General features: G+C 34.1%; 1 protein-coding gene across 2 annotated transcripts; it reads right to left on the bottom strand.

Annotated features, from left to right (window-relative positions):
* Nucleotides 1–1595: 1595 nt before the first annotated feature.
* LOC145662876 (uncharacterized) lies at nt 1596–19484 on the bottom strand. 2 transcript variants are annotated; one of them, XM_081728838.1, is made up of 3 exons: nt 19179–19484; nt 7823–8045; nt 1596–3694 (listed from the first exon to the last, which is right to left on the bottom strand). In XM_081728838.1, the coding sequence occupies exons 1-3, from the start codon at nt 19398–19400 to the stop codon at nt 3426–3428; spliced, it is 714 nt and encodes a 237-aa protein (XP_081584964.1). In that variant the 5' UTR covers nt 19401–19484; the 3' UTR covers nt 1596–3425. The 2 variants fall into 2 exon arrangements, with proteins under 2 accessions (XP_081584964.1, XP_081584965.1); XM_081728839.1 differs by lacking the exon at nt 19179–19484 and adding an exon at nt 18512–18776.
* Nucleotides 19485–20368: the final 884 nt, after the last annotated feature.

The raw sequence follows: 20368 nt of genomic DNA, 5'->3' as shown, positions 1-20368 counted from the left end.
ATCGCAAATCAGATTGCAGCAGTAAATTTAGAAGCTAGATATGTTCGATATTATCGTAGAATTTATGTTGTTAATTATCATAGGAGCTCACAAGAATTTTTCAAATTCGTTTTCAGTCACAAACTTCTTCAACATAAAATCTGTTAATAGATGGGACATGTGGGATGCTACCGTAAAGTAGTTTTCTTCGGCCTGAAATAGTATAAGGTCAAATATACTATCTTCTACTACTTTCTGCGTGGACCAATATTTGCATAGTGGTCTGTGTACCGTCGGCAGCACAGAAGTTAAATTCTAGAGTGGTTTAAAGCCCAGGCAAATAGTTGGTACCATCCTCTATAACTTCGATACCATATTAGTTGTAAAACAAAGGTAAAGTTCTTCTGGTAATAAAGTTGTAGATTCATTATAAGAACTACGTTTTTTCTCCATCACTTCTACCAAACCAGTGCATATCTATCAAGCTTCAGTGTTAAACTTGGTAAGCTACGTATTCACCTTTTAGTCTTACTCTCCGATTCCTTTCAATTTTGGTATGGTGTTAATATCTTGATAATTTGATGCAGAGCGACAATATACAGAAATAAGTAGTTTGCCTTCAATTGTGATTTTTCCTGGAATTGTTATTACTAAAATATGCAAATACATACGGTCTTCAAATGATACTGATTCTTGTGCTAGTTTTCAATGCAATAACGCTATAGATGTGCTATGTATGCCATGAAAACTTAAATGAACGATGTAGAAGAAATGACGTAAATGGTTTTAATAGTGTATGATTGTATTAAATAATAGTGTTAATATTGTGTATTGATGAATACAGTATTGTAAAAATCACAACCACTGGTGTTAATAGTGTATGATTGTATTAAATAATCGTGTTAATATTGTGTATTGATGAATACAGTATGGTAAAACTCACAACCAATTGATCTGATATTTAATACTGCAATTTAAAGTAAACAATTGACCATTGGCCTGATCCATAAAACTGGTGAGAAAACTAAGCCTGTTACACTTTATCGATTTTCTAAATGAGAACCTAGTTAAATAAAAGGTTTCTTTTCTACTGAATAACTTGACCATGTATATGTTCATTTAGGGCAGATTCTGTAGAAGAACATGTGCACCATCTTCTTATAGTTTCTACAATGTATTTCTCAAAACTGGATTGTAAAGTTTCGACTGACTTTTACTAAAACATGTCATTGAGCAGAGTCAAATTTGGATTATACACTGAAACTTATTATTTGAATGATAAGTGTACAGAGTTATAATATATATAATTAATATATTCAACACTTTATTATTATAACGTCAGTTTATCACAATATGGGTTATCTTCCGTTACAACGAGGCATTTATATCTGGAAAATATATCATTACATATTTCATTTACAGTATGAATAATCTTTTATCCTCATTATTTCTTTATATTTTATACTTCAACATTGTTTTACGATACCTTGATTCTTATACCTCAATACGAACACCGTGCTCGTGGGTTTTCTCGGGGTTCTCCCACTTTCTTCATTTCACTCCTCTTTCATCATCGTCTTCTTTAGCCTAACATGCATAACCGTGGGACGTAAAACTTAAAGATTTCGTTTCATTTTCATTTTTCTTATACTTCAATAATTATTTTTCTTGATTTTCACAACATAAAAGTTTAATTTTTTTTATAGGTGTACACAATAGGATAACAGCCAGATCCGATCAACTATGAATAATAAAGCATCTTACGAATTCACATTAAAGATGTAAAAATTCTACAAAACATAACATAATTCGATACAACAAATTAAACCACCATGGCATATTAAAACGAATAAATCGAACCACACTTCACTGAGATCAACTCGACAAGTAATAGGAGCAAATTCTGAGTTAGTAGATGGTGAGAAGGCTGACTCAGTGCACATAGTAACCTCCATCAGCGGTCACATGCCCTACTGGAAAGTTTGGGAATTCAATATTATGGAGACATTTCTTAACATTTTCTGACCATTTTGTCTCACCTTACGAACGTTATGAAGTAGTCCGAAACACAAGGAATCAAATGGAGCTATCAGGAACGAGAAAAATAATGCACATTTTATTGTATCGAGTATTACTATGACTGTCTAAAAGTGAACTTGTACAGTTTGAGTTCTGAAAAGTGTAAAATACATAAGAACATATAAAAAAGAAATGAAAATATAAATAATTTTAAAATATAACGTAATATTTTACTTCTCTTGAAAACAAATAAGCGTACATTATACGAAAATCTTAGTATTGATAACACTATAAGAACGTCACACAAATTGGCCACATTTAAGTGGGGAATAAAGTTTTACCTAACTCATTGAATTATGCTACTGTCTTCTTATGATCCTTAAGCGTACTCGTTAAAATTGTGCAAGTGGAAATGGTCATTTTTTTCTGCAAATATATTAAAAGCTGATTCGGATTTCTTTATGTTCACTTCTGATTTAGAAATCTAGAACTAAGCTTCTTTGTGCGATAAACAATATGGAAAAATAAAAGAAAAATGATAATTTTCAATTGTATACTTCGTTTTGTGTTAAAACCTTATTAGGTGCTAATTTACAAACATTTGACCCCACTGAATATTGAACCCTAGACACAGATTGCTATCTACTGGTTACTTTGTATTATCTATTCATGTCACAGTTCTTTGTTGAAGTTGCTTCGCTGTTCAAACGAGACTTGAAAATTTGAATGACTGAAGAATGCCTAATGTCCATTCCTTCTGTGAACGCTTTGTCAATTCAAGTAAAATACTAATTTGAAAAAGAGCTTTCTAAACGATCTTCCTTTAGTATGCATGCAACAAGACTAAGTTTTCCTACTTGGAATGAAATTACTGTGGTTCCGTTCACAACGCAGAAAAACTCGCGTGATTTACTTAATTCACTCCTGTCATTTTGTTCTTTCGAGATCGCGATTTAGGCCTCTGTATAGATGGGTTACATTTCAAGGATTCGAAGATATACTTGACAAATTTACATCTTAATCGTTACGAGTTTTGGGAACAGTCGCAATATACAAATAAACGATATGGACTTAGAGGTACTTTTAGTAAATTTTGGAATGATGATCGGCGATAAATAAATTTTTGGCATTTTAACTATGCAAAATATCCACTTCTAGTGTTGGAAAACAAATTAGTTCATTAAGAAGTCAAGGAAATTATTTTAATAAAGCATTCGAAGTTTATTCCCAAATTGGCTATTTTCAAGAACTGGCACAATTTGAAGAGGACAGCGATCATAAACAAATTTTAACAAGTAAAAGAGAAAATATCAAGTAGAATACTGATGGAAAGCTCATAAATTTCTTCACTTAACAGAGCAAGATTGGAACATTTATGAACATCGCTTCGAAAATGCTAGTCACAAGAAAGAAACTCAAACTTCTACTTATTTTATGTAAACAGTTTCATAGTCATCTTCTTGAATCTCGACGCTATCATTTAACTGTTCGTCTCTTACATTTGATTTATTTTGTTTCGTTACTGGATAATGTTGCGTGTATGAAGACCGAGGAATACCAAGCTGATCTTCTAATTGTATAATTTCCAAGTCAAATTTGTAATTTGCTTTCTCTAATAATAAAACTTGTAATTCAAGTTTCTTTTTCTGAAGCTCCTTAATATCATCAGGAATACTACTGAGAAACCTCTTCTTCCCTGCAAAAAAGAAAATACATTTTCAGTAAAAATTATACAGCTGTAAGATTTGCCACTAAACATGATCCTTAAATTTTCTTTTCTATACTGTCTTCTTTTCAATTATACGAGTAGTCATTACTAGAGAGAGGCAAAATATGGAATTTGTTCTTTTAAACCATGCCTCCATGCCTTAATGTTCCAGTTCTGTCACTGGACTTTTGCTCAATCATTATCTGGTTGCACCGTGATCTCGATGGGTATATGTTGTATGCGTGTAATTTTATAAACGATAAATTTATGTCTAAAGCATTCTCTTTCGCGAGATACTACGATAAGATTTCTGTATGCAGTCACCCGGCTAAAAATATACATGGATTAGAATTTCAAAGATCAGGATATGCGTGGCCAAAGGAGAAACGTTAGTGATTAGAATGTTGCCACTGAATCAAAAGCTCAAAGCTTAGTGCTCACGATTGTGCCACAGGTTAAAAGAATGTTTGATTCAGACAAGGGTTGTTGAATATTCTCATGTTGAATTTACAGATTTAAAAATTACAAATACGTAAAATTTAAATTTTTGGGAAATTTTTTCGTGAATTCTTATTTGTAATCAATGGGTTTTTTCGTGAATTTTTATTTGTAATCAATGGGTTTTCAAAGAATTTAATTTCAGGAAATCAACAATGATAAAAAAGTAAACAAGAGCGTATATTTTTCTATATATATATATATATATATATATATATATATATATATATATATATATATATATATATATATATATATATATATATATATATATATATACATCTGTGTGTGTGTGTGATTTTACAAGGGTTAGCGTACACTTACATACTGTGCAAGTTTAAAGTAAGTATATCTTGGACTGAAAAGTGTTAGTAGTGTATATGCCAGTATACCTTCGATTATATCTTTAACTTCAAGGACAAGCGCACATCCCTTTCTCCATAAAGAAGGGGGATTTCTTTCTTTTCAGATGAACAGCGATCGACCAAAACCCATCTACCATGGGGAAATACCCCTAGCAAGTGAGAATCTACCAGCATCTCGTACGTTGCCACTAGAGCATTTTAAGGTAAGTTCGTATCCCCGTTTTGGAGCCAGAAGGAGACTTGATGTTGGAAGGCACTTAATTCCACAGTATGGTCAAAATCCTGTGAAGTCAAAATCATGGACTGGGAACCGCTTGAAACCAACTCGTGCAATCGTCCGGACTTCTCATCCTAAGGCAGGATGTCTTTTTATATTTCGCTCGAAAGAAAGAAAATAGCGTAGAATTTCATTTTACCCCCAATAAACTTAACTTGTAAAGAAACTGGTGTTCCCTCGAGGCTATATGTTTATCATATCTACGCCATAAGACAACCGGGTTCGATTTCCAGCGGAAGCTCATGTGTTTTAGACTACGTTAAACTAATTTCTCATGTAGGCTCGGCGCTGAAAGAGACGCAAAATTCCAAACCATTAAAACATTTCTCCGCTATATCCAGGGAGACAAAGTTGTGTGACGCTAACGAAAACAGAATCAAGATGGTGTGAAATGCCTATTCCAATTGTTCTCTGTTGTGGATGGGCATAGGTAGTTGCCCTCTTTAAGGATGTAGACAGACTTGTAAATTTGTACATATGTAGGGATTGCACATTCAAAAGATACCCGTTTCGCATATAGAACTCTTCCGAACACGCCCATTAGTGCAATGAACCGTGGTCCATCTCCCAATTCTAGCTACTGATGGAGGAAACTCTTAGCGGGTACAAGTATTGGCATCTCTAATCTTGGTGTCGAAGTGCTGAGAAAAGTTCACCTCCTCTTTTGGAGCCCAAGCACTTGAAAGTACTAAGCCTCACAATATGACCACAAGTCGACAGAATACAGTCATTTATGGGAAGCAATGTTTATTTCAATATTAACTGATGGGATACCAGGTGCACTTCCGGTCCTAATAACATGTATTAGTTGCTTATTTGGTACATGAAACAAACGTCTCCTCTGGCAGGGCTCCGAGTCTTGTTTCCCTTAATTTTTATTATTAGTTACTATATCTTTTAGGGAGTAGTATATATTAAGAATGCCAATTGTTTCTCGTAATTTTTAATATTGAAATAAAAATCTTCGTGTGATATTTTTGACTAATGCAGTGATATAAATGTACGGCGACATATACATAAAACTTCATCATCGTCATATTTTAGACTTTTAGTTTCCATAATTTCTTATGTTTGCTTCATACTTTGCCTCCCTTTAGTCATTACGTTTTTGGTGATACATTTTTACTTCGGGACGATTTCCAAATTTTACTATGTATTATTGTGTTATAGAGCTCCATTAAACTTTTTGTCTTTAACAGACACAATAATTTCAGGATAAATCGTGTATCAGCACTGTTTCTGTTCGTTACTGTTAATTATGAAGTTCACTCTAAATTGTAATTATTTCAGTTAAGAAATCAACTATCACCAAATCAACCAATCAAGCATGGGCAGCGATTCGAGGAAGGGGGGCAGGTGCCCCCCACTTTTTCGAAATGACCAATTAATGTCTATAGTTTCATTTCGAAATGTAAAGTTTTTGTATCTTATTACTGGTTCATAGAAAAAATGGTGCTATATATTTGCCGTTGCTTGAGTACGTATTGGTTGTCTTCCCGTGGAGTTAAAAAAGCTACAAAAATTAGGTTTTAATTGCCCACAAATTAAATGAATGGAATGCAACAATTCCAGCGTACTTTCATTTCTTTTTACAAGAGCTCAATATATTAGGCTGCCGCTTTAAAACTAATTGAGAGAACATTTCACAAGTTATTCTTTAATTGTACTAAAACCGACAGTTGCTAAAATGTCTTCTTTCTAATAATAAGAAATGTTGATTAAAAAGAGAGTAATAAGGAACAACTACTTTTTCCACTGTTTTGCAATGTAATATACAAGTGAGTGGTATGTTTAGGGCTGTACGAGTGTATATACAATTAAATTTAGGGAACTCAACATAACTCTAGGTTTTAGGATTATTTTGTTTAACGAGTGTGGAGTGATTCTTAATATTATTGTGTTTTGATGTGTACCAAGAAAGTGAAAACTGTATCTAATGGCAACGAACATTTTTTGGGAAGATGCGAAAGTAAACATTGTCGTAAATGTCGTAGCATATGCTTGTAGTATTTACTGTCTTTCTAAGAGTAATAACATGCGTTTGATGGCATGTGTGGAATTAAAAATATAAGTTGTTCGTTAATCCCCAGTTTCAATATAACTTTTGCAAAACAAGCCTCATTATTCATTACTATGAGTAATATTATCCTTTCTATTTATTTGTTTTGCAAAGTTGTTATTAAATAATCTGATCACACAATTTTCCAGACAGAATTTTAAGATGTTCATGAGCAAGGAATCAAATCTTTTCTTACACTTTCGTTATCTAAGAGTACAAAGGGCTAGTACCTACTTGCGTCGCTCCTGTAAATTTACTTAAAATATAAAATACGATACACGGTATCATGTTTTGCCCCCTCACTTTTAACGTCCAATCACCGCCACTGCAATTAAGTATACATATTTTAGTATTAAAATAGGTAAGTTTCTTAATATTCGCGTTCTGTCTCATCGGTACAATTTATCATCGATATACTTTAAAATTACGCAATACTTCACGGTAATTGACTTATTCACTAGTCCTTCATAATTAATTGTACACAATCCTCCTATCTACTACCACTTATTAAAGTAAATGTATTACCAACTTTATTGACTCGTGGTTTGAGATTTTAACAATCGTTTCAGCTCTATACCCACAGCTTAACGTGGAACCTGAATCCATGAAATCCCATATTAGTTGGATCGAAGTCGGGTCTCCAGTGTTGCAAGCTGGTATGGTAATCATGTAGCCACGAGAGAGATCACTTTTTTAATTTTATATCAAATTCTATACTTAAATCAATTTGCCAAAATGGAGTTTCAATGTTAATTGTGAACTCTTAAGCTTTTGTAAAATTTACACATTACCCAATATAAACATAGATGATAGCTATTTGCAATCGAAACTGATTCTACGTTATGCTGACTCTCGCTATTATTTATATTATTATAAACACAGTATTTCGACGTAATGTGATTCAAATTGATACATACCTCCTATTTCAGCATGATGGCCTAACGGTGACACCGTAATTGAAGTTTCTGGTTCTAGTACTGAATTTTCTTTTGCATCTATTTCGACTGAGTCTGTAATACCTGTGCTCTCAACACCTGAATATTCTTTCCCCATGATGTCGAGTACCAATGTGTCAATCTCGTTAAATTTCTCATACTGTTCTCCTGCTTCCTCAGCCTTTTTCGCATTATAAATCTTGGCCTGTAATTATATAGAAAATGAAAAGTAATAATTATATAAAAAATTAAAAGTAATATTTAATCAATTTAACTTATTTAATAGAAATATTACGTAATGTTTTAAAAGCCTTGATATTCTTGTTATATTTTAGTTCGTAAGTAAAAAGTTTTGAATATAATTTAAGTTCGCAACCGACTCAATAATTTTGTTTAATAGCTTCCATGAAATCTACCTAGTAACTTCTAGATATTTTTTATTTTTCGCAGTATAAAGAAAACGTAAAATACCTTTGTTTAGTTTCGTGATATTAACAAATATGATAAAAAGGAAGAACTTCATTTCAGGAAATGTATTCGAGTGTACACCACAGTCGAGTTTCATGGAATATAAACTGGTCTTCCCAGTTACTATCATTACATCCCGTTGCTTTCTCAACTATTTTCACTTCCCAAGATGCTTAGTTGTTGAACTATCATGCTATACCTTACCTTTGCTAGTATCTGGTATTTTCATTGTATCATCTATTAGAATTTAGAGTAATATCTTACCAACTTTATTGTTGTATAGTACTGTTGAATGAATCAAAATTTCAGCAGGTTTCTAATAATTGAGATGAGTACATGCATTTTAAGATATTAAATATATCATTTTCAGTATTCCGACCTATTCAAGAAGCTTTAAAACAAAATAATTTTTGTTATTCAGGACAATTTTAAGTCATATTTATAAACTGCACAGAATCCACTGTGTTTGAATGTTAAGAACAATAGTAAATATTAGAGCCTTAACAGCAAATATAACCTTAAACAACGCCATAGTTTTGTAATTAGAGATAAATGCGAAGGTTTGGCTTCGATCACTAGATGGATATGTTCCAGCCGAATGAAGATAAGTCAAGAATAAGACAACTCGATTGACTAAACTGTGGTCTTAAATACGTAGTTTAAATCTCAAAATGTAACCTTGAATCCCTAACGTCCTTTCGTGTTTGTCATTATTCTCATACTATTTCAATCCTCACTGAAATCATCCTCAAGCACACAAATTATGCTATCCAGAATCTATTGTTTAATAACATTATATCACTTCAAAACATCAAACAGAAAAATTGACACCACGTATTTCGCTGTACACTTCTGTAAATTTTATTCATCACTCCTGAGTTTTTGTGGAAAAAACTCTGCCTTTACTTCTTAATGTCCACCGCTGTTGATGCTTAAACCTGTTTAAGAGTTTGCAAACATAATGGAATAAATGACACTTATCTTTTCTGCATTGAGCGCTGAAAATGCCAATTGAGTAATTAAAAAAAGACAGCCTTGCGTTGATGGCAATGAGAACACCTAACATAAAATGGAAAATGTGTTACGAAAATTTATTTCTTCAGAAAGAAAAAAGTAATGTCCACGAACCTGATGCATGCAACCAGTAAAGACAAAACTTAATAACAAGATAGAAATGAAGATTCACGTAAACGTAACTGACACATGGTGATTTTATCGTTTTCAGTAATGAACTTTCGAAAAATGATTCTTAATCTCGTTATGCAAACACATCTAGCAGCTGGAAACCCGACGTCCATCTAATACAGTGGTTCCCAACTCGAGGACGCCTTATGGGGGAAACTGAAGAGCGACAGAGCGCAAGCTACTAAGAGAAATTAAGTGTGAAATTATGAATAAAGCACCACATGTAATGAACATTAATGACTTTATCAAAATTCACATCTGCTTCGGGTTTTTGTTCACCATGACACTTGTTTGTTTCTGTTGCCAGAAGCGTTGTCAGTGTTCTTGGAAGTGCGCTGGAAAAATTTAAAACCGATATTTTAACAACTTATTACTACTTACAAGGAGCCAAGAATGTACACTAAGTTATACTGATTCTTATGTTAATGTAAATTACAAATAAGAATGCATACTAAATTACATTGATTTTTATGTTAATGTAAATGACAAATTTTAAGAATGTTCTAACAAAGAGGCGAAATGCCGTACAAACAAAAATTAACTATTAAGTAATAACAGGTTTCATTCAGAACAAAGTGGTAGAAAATAATACTGCACTACAATGCTACGAAATTCTTGGTGGAAATAACGTACATTGCTAAGAATGTGGTTGTTATTATTATTGAAGATTTGTGAATATCAATGCTTCATCTGAAATCACAGAAGTTAGACAAAAAGCAAGTATGACCAACGTGCGGAAAAGAGGGGGGCGTGAAATATGCAGGCTTTATTAAATGGGCATTAGGTAAAGAAGGTTGGGAACTCTGATCTAATGTACCAGTATTAAGAAGCGAGTTGTATTCTTCCCCTGGAATAAAACAATGCCTATAGCCATAATTGCATGCTCAAATATTCTTAATATTCACACGACTGTGCAAGGAACAAGTTTTAAAGACATTTCGGAACACACTAAGTTAACAGTAAAGTAGTAATTATATAATACAACCGTAGCATTTTTAGCTCAGATAGTATGATTAGAGTAAAAATATGAAGTTGCTAATAAAATAAGACCATAAATATGTTGGGGAATTTTATCTTGTCATTCAAATTGCAATTCACCTGCAGAGTACAGCCTATCGGTCATACTTTGCTAGCAGGTTTACAATAATCCTGCCGTATATTTGATGATGTTGTGTTTATACCATTTTAATAATTTCAGATAGTGATTCTATTGTTATTAAATGTATATAATTGTGGATGAAGTTCGGCAAGGAAAGGTCCTTCGCAACACTCAAATTACTCCTTGTCTAATTTTGATCCAGAAAGCATTAGTTAATTGCTTGTGAATTACTTTTTACTCTTTTCTATTTATTACTGGACTCCATCCTTGACCATTTTCTACGGAACTATACCTCGTATACAGCAGCGGAGTTATCGTATACAGCAACGGAGTGGGTCAGTAGCGTTATCACCATCGGTGAAATTTGAGCGCAGTAGTGGGTATTCTCGGATAAATTTGATAGCAACGCCTACTAAACTTCTGTAGATGATACCCATCCGCAAGTGGAAACAGTTCTCAACTTCAATATACTTCTATTTACGCTATAAACATGAAAGACAATTGTGTACTAATTTTTATAATATTTAACTACAACATCCTTAACTTTCGCGTCACCAATCATTTGAAATAACAATTTGAAGACATTGCACATGCATCATTTCATGTCTTAGAGACCAAATTGTAAGTTATGAGAGAAACAAGTAATAATATAAAAGTAAGTCAGCATACGCATTTTTATTGACTAAGTGTACAAATGTTTCTATAATCTGTACTTTATTTATAAATCAGACGTATTTTTTACTTTTTTTTTTATACAAAATTAGTATATCTTGTTTACTGAGAAGTGTCCGTGAAGAATGTGGGTAGAATTTAATTATTGGTGGAATTTCCAATTCTTCAACGCTACCCTTTTCCAGCGTTTATCCTGTACATTTCTGCTGTTGTGATCCTTATATTTATTGTCCTGAATGGAAATTTGTTAAAGTTTTACCAAAATATCTATTTCCCGCTTATACCAATCGGTACTAGAATGAAACTCGTTGAACGAATTGCTATAACCAAGTAATAGCAGGACACAGTTAGTGAAAGACTGATGCTAGTTTCACCACCCGAGGCCCAAAGGGAAAAAAATAAAATCGAAACCAAGATAATGTGTTGTGCCAACATTGATCTGAAGATTATTTCGACAAATCATCGGATTAAGATAAATCGTTGAAAACTGGAGTTTTATCCGTGATTAGTGTTTGGTAGGGAATCCGTAATTAGTGTTTGGGTTTGACTTAGTTGTTACCGTGGTTATTTCACTCGTCCCTAAAGCAAAAAGGAATGATATTTGTACCAATAATCCATCATTAACCATAATGGAACAAAGTACCAAATTTCAACCAATTTATTATAATACTTATTTTATTAATTAGTTTGTATTTTCAGTATATATGAGAATTGAAGAAATTATGCTTAGGTGGCCACCTAGTACAAATGTGTTACATTTAAGACGATTAACTCTGTTGGGTTGAATTATATCTTACGACATACGCGGCTCCATTTATTCATTTAACAGAACTGTTGGCATTTTAAATCTTAATAATTTTGCTTTATTGCATCCCAATATGCACTTATATATTAAATACTGCAAGATTGATTGTGAAAATAAATGAATAAACCCGAAAAGTAAATCAGAAGAAAAATGAAATGAAATCTTTAAGTTTTACGTCTCATAGTTATGGCAGCTAGGCAAAAGGAGACAGTGATGATGAGAAAAACGAAATCGTGGAATGAAGAAAGTGAGAGGAAGCAAAAGAACCCCGAGAAAACCCACGCATACGGTGTTTATCCAGCACAAAGCTCACTTGGAGCGAGGTGGGATCGAGCCAGGAAGTCCAAGCATCAGAGGCGAGCGCTCTACCATTGATCTACCACGGCCCCTAAATGAGAACAGTTAACTACATATACTATAAACTTGAATTGCTTCCATTCCTTGCGCTAAATTTGCTCGCATGTTCTACAAATTTTACCCAAATTCTACAATAAAAACTATTGCTTACTCGTGCACTATTAATCGAAAATAGAAAATTGATTGCTATCGTGCTTTCAACAAGGAGAAAGCAGCAATTGTTTTAAGCTACCATATGTAATTACTTGATGTGTATAGTTAACATTAAAAAAAAAACATGTGATCAGATTTACATTTGCATCGCCAGCTGGTAACATTACGGGAACCGACAGTAAATTGCTAAATTAAACCTTGTTTATTAGTTACAAGGGTCATATTTACGTAGCCCACTGGTACGTGCTGGTGTGGATCAAAACTAACTAGCGATAAAAATGTAAACTTAAGCCACGATATGAGTTTTAAAAAAGTTTACGAACCAAGACAACGGGGAAGATTTCTTGTTGCATAACTGTTAAGTAAAGTGTCATGGTGTGACGCGGTCATGTGATGAGCTAATGTAACTTCCCTAACTTACTGTACCCTGCATTTGAAAATAATGATTAAATATTGAATTAACGAAACCTAACCTAACCTACATTACTCTACGCCATTGTACGCTACCCCAACCCTCTCTACTCTCTTCCCTTCATTATACTTGAATACAAGGTCCAAACGTTGGATTTAAAATAAGACAGTACTTGTGTGAAATATAGTAACTAAAAATGATGTAAGAAAAGGAGGATGCCGCTTGAAAGGCCGATAAAGAAGTATGATATGTTAGGTTTTTTTTTAAATCTACTTTTTGCCTTCAAAACACTAGCAAGATGTTTTCCAGACCTTTTTCCCGCCAACAAACTCTCGATAAGAGACGAAAGCGTGGGAACACAAGTGCTATTGTAATCTTGAAACCTTAACTGGGAAGAAAGCCAAATGAACAACACATTCAGAATTGTCAATTTATTATTTTCTAAAACTGTTTTATGTGTATCGCTGACAAAACATTTAACGAACTAATTATATTTCCCATCGAACTTTGTTGGAAATATTTATACGAAACTGAACCGTGAGAAATATTTGTTGGCTATATTTTCAAGGAGGCAAAACCACGTAATGAATTTCAGAGTTGCTCGGAGATGAGTATATCAGAATAAAGAAAATTGCCGTATATTTATCTATCAATTTTCATAGGTCTACTAGTAACATCATAAAGATATTACTAGCAACTCCCAAGAATTTGTAGTTTTACAGACGATGCCCAAACCCAACGCTGAGAAACTTTGAAAATTGAAACTACCTTCGATCACCGCATTAGATATGCATAATTAGCAGTTGAATTGTTTCCTACGTTATTCGCTAACTCTATAGTATTAAAAGTTATTCATCAGATGGTTGTGGTAATCAAGTAACCCATCTTCAACCCGCTTGGAGGGCCAACAAAATTACCATGACAAGCAGCGGAATTCATCGCATTCTTGAACAATAACGAATTCCACCTACGCCAATCATCAGCTGAATTACTCCCTCCCATTTTTGAAGATAATATCAGTATGTTTAAGTAACACCAATTTGAACTATGAGAATACCAGTGAAGAGGCATAGTAATAGGGGGAAAAAAAGTTTAATCGCTCACACATCGTAATATCGCGATTAATGTGTGAAAGTGTTTGTGTTCTCCTTTAATATAGACATAGTTTGTTGGAAATATACAATAATTATTCATTATCCGGGTCACGTATTCAAATTTCTTTTACAAATTCCGCCTACTACATTGCTGCATGTATAACATTTACCAGTTTGGAGGGAAAAGCACCTTAGCTTTGAGCTATTTGATTTGATTTGATTTTCAGTTTAGCGTCCCTATCAGCAGCGACACCATATGAGACGTGGACCTACAATTTAACTTGAGATCTGAACCACATGAGCTTCCGCCAGAAATCGAACCCGGTTCTTCAAAGTCAAAAGCGGGTTCGTAAACCGCTTAGCTACGAGGGAACTCCGCTATCTAACAAGGAACAGACATGAACGTGTCATCCGGACATCCGAATCAAACCTAGTTCATTCGATAAACATAAATGTGTTGCTAGAACTACTCAATATACCATAACTATATTTGCATGGATATAAAAACTTGTGCATTTTCCATAGCAAATCTTAACAAACACTGCCAACTAGACAGATCGTGCCGGGTTCTTTCCGAGTGTCGGCAGAACCGAGGTGTTCGCGCTTGGTGTTAATAACGTAAGGTGACGAACTTACTTATGTTCTAGTACGTAGTTGACTACGGCTAAGTATTAAACTTTTTGTGTGATTACAACCACAGCCTCAACAAAAGAATTGAACAAAATGTTTCTTATATAATTTTACAAAGTACGTTATTCCTAGAACTACAAAACTTTGCTGGAAACTGGTAGTCGACCCAATCCCCATATTCATTGCCCCCGTTTTACAGTGAAAGCCCAGGGTCAACGTAGATAGTCTTTTAGTGAACGTGATGAAAGGAATAATTATAAGGGCTATATTCCGAGTTCTTTCATTCGCTATACATATATCTTGTGTTATTTTCTTTGTGTTTTATATTTCTGAACTGTGTGCGCAGTGTTGTTTGCTCAAGCATTCATGTTGTATCAAGTGGAAATGTGTGTGTGTGTGCGAATACTTATGGAATCATCAGCTTGCCACTTGTATATACGAATATATGTGCACAAAAGTAAAATAGAGTTAAACCTGAATTTCCGAACCACTGAGACTACCCATGTCATACTCTTTTATTATTATTATTACTAATTTCGCATGAACAGGACGTGAGCTACGTCATCCACTGCTTCCTCAGGGACTATTCTAGCAGATACTATCCAAGGTAGACGGTGAGGAGAGTATTTCGGCATAGTGTAAGAAAGCTACCATATCTTTTTCTTTTGGTTCTTGTTTACAAATGTGTAGTGTTACTAGCGTGAAAGCATTAAAATGCAATAGCAACTCATATGAATGACAAAATCCACGTTTTCAGTATATTAGCTTACATGCATACATATCTTCCCTGCAGCAATTCATGCCTTTTAGTGAGTACTTAGGACAGATTAGCTTGCATATCGTGAATAATAATAATTTTTCAGCAATTTTGTGGGGTATCGTGATGTTGCCGAGTGCAAATGGTTTGGTAAACCATAAAAAGGAAATTAGGAAAAGAATTTCGATGGATATTAAGAAGAAAATAAGTGAAAAAAAATTATAATTCTTCAACAATTATTTCTAGGAGTGTGCCTTACCTCGATCTGTACACCCAGGATGCTGCTTTCTTGTAAATGGATCCGTGTTTTTATAATAAGACACCACCAACAGTCAAGTTTAGGCACACATTTTGCAAGCCGTGCGGGTAAAATTCAACAAAACAAAAAAAAGAACAGGTAAAATTCACTACTTATCATGTCAAGACATATTTAGAAGGTAGAAATCTGTGCGGCACCAGAACTGAAAACTAAGTAATACAACTTATTTTAAATTTACAAGTGTACGATTACTATTGTAAAATCATTATAAGTGCTATATGATGACTAAAATAAGCAAATACATAACAGTGATGACTGTGTTATATTCCATCTACCTCCGACGGAGTATTTCTGCACAGTATAAAATAGCTATATTTTATATTTACAAGTGCAGTGTTACTATCGTAAAACTATTACAAGTGCTATTGAAACTCGTATTATTCCGAAAACTCAGGTGTTTTCGCCACGGGCGTCTATGGCGGGAAAAACGCGTCCCTCTGAATACTTTAAGGTACCAAATATTGAATATTTTATTCTAATTTAATTTATTTACTAACGACAGAATAACGTAATAATTACATTTATTTGCAATATAATATCGATGCTGTGAAACGATTATAACAGTTCTTGATGTACCTCAGGAAGTCCGTGAAAGTAAGTAGAAAGAAAACAAATGGAATAGAAGATAATAAACAGGTTTGGCTAGGTAGTACCATTTAAATCATTTTCTTTGATGCCGCCCCCCCCCCCCTCCAAATTTTACATGTCAGAGACGCCAGTGGTTTTCCCTACCATCGAGTATGGAAACACACACCGTCGCTGACGTGTATGTTTCCTTCGAACACTCAACACTGGCCAAACAGGTTCGTCCTGACTCGGTTAGATGGCATTTGTGCTTTTTAATTTCCACCTAGCTCAGGTTGATTTATTTCTTGCAATCCAGTTTTTATGTCATACATCCGGGGCTGTATTTTGTTCGCAAATCTTGAAAGAATTTAATTCTTCAATAATTACTTGTGGTAACCCCATTGAATTTCACGTGCAGGTGTAGTTTTGGCGCACCACTAGAAATAATTGTTGAAAAATTGTAATTCGTTCATTAATTTCCCTCTTATTGTCTCCTAAAAGTTTTACACTGGGTGGCATGAAAATATCTCACTTGGTATTAATAAAATTCACGGGAGCCACAAGAGATAATTGTTGAAAAATTATAATTATTTTCCGATTTGCGTATAACTACGGTTTCCGGATGTACGCTATAAGAAGTACAATGCAAAAACAAACCAAACTTTCCTAGGTGGCTACTAAAAAGCACGAATGCTATCTAACCGAAGCTGGTGGGCCCGTGCGGTACAGGCGCATCAGCAATGGTTGGTACATGTGGAAGCGCGTATAGTGAATAAGGAGTGGATTTTGGCAAATTGCGACTTCCAATAGCACTTGTCATGGCTTTACACTAGTAAGGTTCCACTTGTAAACATGAAATACAGCTTCTGTACACAGTGCAGAAATACACCGCCGGTGAAAATAACATCAAATAGAGTAATCTTTCCTATGCACTCACTTATTTTATCCACTGTAAAGCACTTCTAATGATTTTACACTAGTAACTCTACATTCCTAAACCTGAAATACAGCTGTAATATATTGTATAAAATTTTGTCTCCTGCAGAAATGTGTTCTTTATGAATATACCTTTTGTTGCAAAGTATTCAATTTCACCAGTAAATTTCCGAAATACGGTGCGCCAAAATTACACCAGCACAGCTCAGAACGTTTGGAGGATAATAACAAGGTAATTAACAGAAGAAATGTAATTTTTCAACAACCATTTCTAGTAGTATCCTTAAACTTGACATGCACGCCAAAATTTACGAAATTGTCCCACCCCCCTTATAAATGAAACATTGGGTTAGTTTTTTTCACGGTAATGTCACCTATAATTAATTATAAGTTCTGCATACTAAGTTTGGCTTGTGTATAGCCCGCTCACCCCATTCCTTGTCACCGGAACTAGGAGAGTCACTATTACTACTTATATCGAGAACAGAACCCAACCAACCCCTGCGGGGTTTCTAACCCGTTCCTATTACTACTACTATTGCTACTAACTACCACTATTACTACTACTAGTACTACTACTTATACTAAAACTTCCATACCACAACATTTACATCTTAAATCTTTATAGCATGCGATTCAGATTCATTATGAACTAGTATGAATCGTTAGAATCACTATGATTCGTTAAAAATCACTGGGGGGAGCGGGCTATACTCAATCCCTAAGTTTTATTCTATATCTCGAAAATATCGCTTTAACCATGCAGGTAACTCTTTTCGTCCAAAAGCCAATACAAAATAAAGTCATAATTACTTACTCAACTTTCTACGCATCTTTTGATTTTGCCAAAAATAAAAAAATAACAACTTTATAGTCGTACGTTTACACTTAGCAACAATATTTTTTCATTTGTAACATTGGTCTTCGTTTGCGTATGCACTTTTTAAACTCACAACATAAAAACTACTAGCCTGTAGATACCGAGTTGTTGACAAGTACATGAGGGAAATCGAGACTTGTATAAAATCTTATGTTTACAAGTTCAACATTTAAACTAAAATAGTAGTTAAGGTCGGGCTCCTGATGTGTTAGCATTGAAAAAGTTTCGAGTCCCAACTTTCGCGCAGGTTTAGTTTTGGCACACCATTCGAAATAATTGTTAAAAAATACATTTTTTTTTCGTTAATTTTCTACTTATTGTCCTCTAAGTGACTTACGCTGGGGGACATGAAAATAACTCGCATGGTATAGAAAATATCAACGGGGCTTCCAGAAGTAATTATTGAAAAATGTGTAACACTTTTACGTTTTCCGTATAATTACGGCTTCCGGATATGTAGCATAAAAACTAGTGGAACCTAGTTGGCCTGCTGAAGTAGCGCGAGGATGCGCTCGAAGCAGGCGCGTCAGCGAGTGTGAAAGACACATATGCGAGAAATGGGTTTCGGCGATGATACGAGTTTGAGTAGCACTTGTCATGGTTCCATACTACTAACGCTCCACTTCTGGACATAAAATACAGCTTCTGTACACTGTGCACAAATACGCTACCCGTGGAATAGTCATCTTTCTTATGCACTTACTTCTTTTATCCGTAGTAGAGCACTTGTAGTGATTTTCCACTTGTAACCCTACACTTGTACACCTACAATACGGCTGTATTACTTTATATTTAATTGTGTCGCCTGCAGAAATTTGTTCCTCATAAATATGTCTTTCCATACAGAGTATTGAAATTTACTTGCAAAACTTCCAATATATGGTGTGCCAAAAATGAACGAACACCATAAATTTTTAACGCTAAACATGATTTGCGGAATTTTAAAGCTTATTCAGCTTTCGTTGCTGTGTTACTGAACTTCAGCTGCATGAAACAATACTTACAAGAGTTCTTTTTCGCATATTAGGCCAAAAGGTATCTCTAACGTAAGTCCAATCCTTTCCATGGATTAGACCCAAAGAAACTGCAGCCTCATATATAGGTTTCCATTTTTCACTTTTATGTTGCTTTGTCAGTTCTTGAGAAAACGAACCAAATAACACTTTCTTTTCCTTTTTAATCATCTTTAGAATTTTTAATTTATTTTCATATCGTTCAGCTGACATCTTTCTCTGTTTGCCGCTCAAAAATTGATGACATTCGCCTCAAACTCTCTCAGTCAACTTACACTTGTCAGTGTTGCTGCTACACTTGTATAATTTATTTACTTATCTATTTGAGGAACACTGTTGCCAAAAAGATTTATAGAAAGGGAATTTCCACTATTTTTAAATGATTTTAAATATAAAATATAATCTGGAATAAATAAGTAAATAAATAGTTCTTAGTTTTATTTTTGCAATATTAACTCGGTAGTTGGCTTTTTAAAAATCCTTTAAGCTAGACACAAATAGGATATCTAAATCTGATAACAAGAACAAAACACTATGGCAAGTATTAAACGAACAATCAACCGCATCAAAGCCGCAAAAAGTAGGAATTAAAAAAATAATACACCATGGCCAAGAAATAACCAATAAACACCATATTGCGAACTTACTTAATGATTTTTTTTGGCCAACGTTGCAAAAATATACTCAAATTCTGAGTCTGAAAAGACTAACAACATAAAATCAACTAGTAATTCTGTATCTATATACTTAATACCTACCACAGAGGTAGAAATAAGATCGATTATTAAAAAAAATGAAGACGAAAAGATCTTCCGGGTCCGACGATATTCCTTATTATTTGCTTAAAATGTGTGCCAAATATTTTCTATACCGTTGACTGATATATGCAATTCCTTCCTTGAAACAGTAACATTTCCAGAAGATCTTAAACTTGCAAAAATAAGACCTGTACACAAAAAAGGATCAACTACTGACCCAGGAAATTATCGCCCTATCTCTATTCTATCTGTTTTCTCCAAAATTTTAGAAAAAGGTATGCATAACAGATTGGTGCCCTTTTTGGAAAAGAATAATATCTTCACGAAGAGCCAATTCGGGTTAGGAAGTGCAAGTCAATTAACAATGCTGTAGTTGCTTTTCCAAGTGGCATATATAAAGCGAGAGAGAGAGAGAGAAGAAAT

Source organism: Thermobia domestica, chromosome 10, assembly GCF_964235325.1.
Source record: "Thermobia domestica chromosome 10, izTheDome1.hap1.1, whole genome shotgun sequence".
NCBI lineage: Eukaryota > Metazoa > Arthropoda > Insecta > Zygentoma > Lepismatidae > Thermobia > Thermobia domestica.
Note: the sequence above shows the minus strand (reverse complement) of the source record. Positions and strands in the feature narration are given on the sequence as shown.